Source organism: Lepisma saccharinum, unplaced genomic scaffold (assembly GCF_977018435.1).
Source record: "Lepisma saccharinum unplaced genomic scaffold, izLepSacc3.1 HAP1_SCAFFOLD_691, whole genome shotgun sequence".
Taxonomy (NCBI): Eukaryota; Metazoa; Arthropoda; class Insecta; order Zygentoma; family Lepismatidae; genus Lepisma; species Lepisma saccharinum.
The window spans coordinates 84,211-87,372 of record NW_028143362.1 but is presented as its reverse complement, the minus strand read 5'-3'; the positions used below and the strand labels follow the sequence as shown (position 1 = coordinate 87,372).

General features: G+C 37.9%; 1 protein-coding gene across 1 annotated transcript; it reads right to left on the bottom strand.

Moving 5' to 3' along the window:
* Nucleotides 1–278: 278 nt before the first annotated feature.
* Nucleotides 279–650, bottom strand: LOC145983134 (uncharacterized). The gene has a single exon (XM_083116412.1). It carries the CDS (start codon nt 648–650, stop codon nt 279–281), a length of 372 nt encoding a protein of 123 aa, XP_082972538.1.
* Nucleotides 651–3,162: the final 2,512 nt, after the last annotated feature.

Below are 3,162 nucleotides of genomic sequence, written 5' to 3'. Positions count from 1 at the left end.
TGTCCTACATTTTAGCCTTATGTCCAGCGTCTGGGAGGAATTTGAAAAATATCATAAATGTCCTACATTTTGAGCATCACATAATATGAATTAAGAAAATACGTAACAGTAAAAAATCATGCAAGTTACAAGTCTATGGACTGCGTTTCCAAACTCAATAGTGAAATTAGTGTTTTATTCAGTACTTAATTACTTACTTACTTACTCCGCTGCTCTACAGCCCATGCAGGGCCTTGGCCTCCTTGGTGATAGCTGCCCACTCATCTCGGTTCTTCACTCTAGTTCTCCATCCACTTATACCCATTCGTTTGAGGTCTTCTTCTGCCTGGTCGAACCATCTTCTTCCTGCATCTGCCAACACTTCTCTTGCCTTCCTGTTTCCCTTGGTAGATCTTATGCACTGCTGTGTCTGGTTGCATGCTTTCTACGTGTCCCAGCCAGCTAAGGCGTTTGGATCTTATTTCACTTGTTATACTTGGGTTCTGGTAAAGTGTTGCTAGTTCTTCGTTTGTCCTAATTCTCCAGATGCCATGTTCATTGATTGGTCCATATATCCTACGTAAAACCTTCCTCTCCCATATATCTAGTCTTTTTTCTTCCTTTCTTGTCAGACACCAGGTTTCCGACCCATACATCACTATTGGTCTCATTATGGTTCTATACAGTCTTAGTTTCAGCTTTCGGTTCAGTTGTGTGGATTTTAAAACATTTCCAAATGCATGGTAGCATCTGTTACCTGCTGTTATTCTTGTTTTTACCTCTTCGGCAATGTTATTATCGTATGTTATTGTTATTAATTTTTTATTCAGCAATTGCCCAAAAAGAAAGAGAGTTTGTCCAGCTATTAAAGAAATGGGAAAACGGAAGCACTTAATGAACAAAGTTTTGGGACCATTTTTTGATAATGTCACTGTTCAATGCCTAAGCGGAATTTCTTGCCTCAGGGTTTATACTGATGGAACAAGGTGTTGCCCATTCTTATTCAATATTCAGTATAATTTGATTTTAAACCAGGGGTATAGAGAACAAAGTTTTTCAGGGTGTCTGCCAGTCAAGAAAGTCATGATAGTCAAGAAAAAGTAAAGAAATCAACAAGTAGGTCAAGAATTCAATAAAAAGGCAATAAATCATACTTGTGGCCAAGAACTTTTGCTATCATAATGACTGATTGGTTGATTTAGTTCATTTTACTTCACTTTTTTCTGTCCCTTTGGCTAATTGCAAAGATGAGGATGAATAGTGGTAAGATAAGACAGATGAAGGAGTCACAAACATATAGGGACAACTGACACAAACCCCACATAAGATTATACTGGCTGCGAGTCCAGATGCCAAATCCTCGGTTGTCTTCCAAACACAGTTCAGGATGCATTAATACGAAAAAGCAGATCTAATTCTCTTCTTAAATTCAGCTTCAGTTTTCATCTTAACTGGCCCTTTGGTAGGAACTTTTATTAAATAGATATTTATTTTCTTAATTACAAATTTCCAACTTTACCTAAATAAAATATGTTTTATTGAGAATGTTTGTGTCCTACATTTTGGGACAGCATGTCCTACATTTCCCTTACAGCAATCTGGTAACTATATAGGGGAAATGAAGAGTAGACTGAAAGACAGGTTAAAGCAACACATGGATGATGTGAAATTGAGAGAGACAGGAATGCCATATTCAAACACATTATAGAAACGGGACATGAAGTATAATTGGATTTGGTTAGGCAGATAGTAAAAGAGAAGAGAGAAGTAGTGAGAAAATGGAAGGAAGCCAAAGAAATAGAGAAGAGAGGAGAAGAGATCATGAACTGGAATGGAGGATTCAAGATAAATAAGGAATGGAAGAGAGAGAGAGAAAGTTGAAAGGATGTGAAAAAGGAAGGAGGATAGAAGAAGAATGAACAAGGAAGAAGAAGAAGACCAGATGAAGAGGTATCCATCCACATCCAAAAAGGCAGGAGAGGTGGGGGGGAATGATAAACAGGTAGTTCCAGACTCTTGCCAATTTTGTGCTGTCAATCACCTGTTAGTGATGGAGACCCATTGGTCAACTGTCAACACGATGTGTTTTTGTGTGGCTAGTCACCCTTGCTAAGTGTGTATATACTTACTGTTTGTGTATTTCATCATTTGAGTTTCGTTCTTAGTCTGAGGAAGATCCTGGTACAGTGGGATCCATGAGTATTACCATGCAAATTGTCCATCACCATGTTCGTGCACTTTATTTGACCCATTAAGATCTTCAAGAATTAAAAAGAAACTCAAAACAAGCTGTTGACAACTTCTGCACCAGCATACATAAAGATCAAGCGCTTAAAAACACACAAGATGTAAGATAAAAATTAATGAAAATAGTCTTGGACAATTTGCACGGTAGTACTCATGGATCCCACTGTACAGGGTTGAAGCGTTACATGTAAAGTGTTTTTAAATCTTTACATAAACTGCCTTGATCAGCAATTTAGTGTATTTTGTGTGTACTCATTGCAACGATGCATTCACACAGAACAATCATTTGACCTCTCGTACTAATTCATATTAGTGTTAGTCTTTTTGTGTGTACTCATTGCCACAAAACATTCAACAGTATTCCAAACTTTACCCGTCATTTTCTGATTCATGATTGTGTTGAGCCTATGTGTGTACTCACTGCAACAATGGATTCATAGACACAAGTAACTTGACCTTTAATTTATGAATTCATGATGATATTTGACCTTTTGTGTGTACCTGCTGCAACAAAGCATCCAGGCAAAAGTAGCTTCACCTATCATTTACAGATTAACGATAGTATCCATTGTGATATTTAAGAAATTTTCAGTGGAGGATAGTGGAGGATAAGTGCTGAAAAAATGCCAATTTAAATTTGTATATAAGAAGTAAGCGAGTTACTAAAGATATATCCACGAAACTTACTTGTGAATGTTCTATTAATTTTGGTGGCCTCTGCCACCATCCACTTGAGAACTCGATGCCTTACTGTTAGGTTGACTTTCGGTTTCGGTTGTTGTTTCCTCCACTACTGCTAGATGTGCTGGTGTAGCCATTTTGTCTGCTGCACATCGTGGGTTTGAGCTGTTGTAATAGCGGGAGCCAAACATGATAAGCCTGAACGCTGTCGATATTCAGCTCGTGCAAAAGTGCATATTTGCATGCATCTCTTTG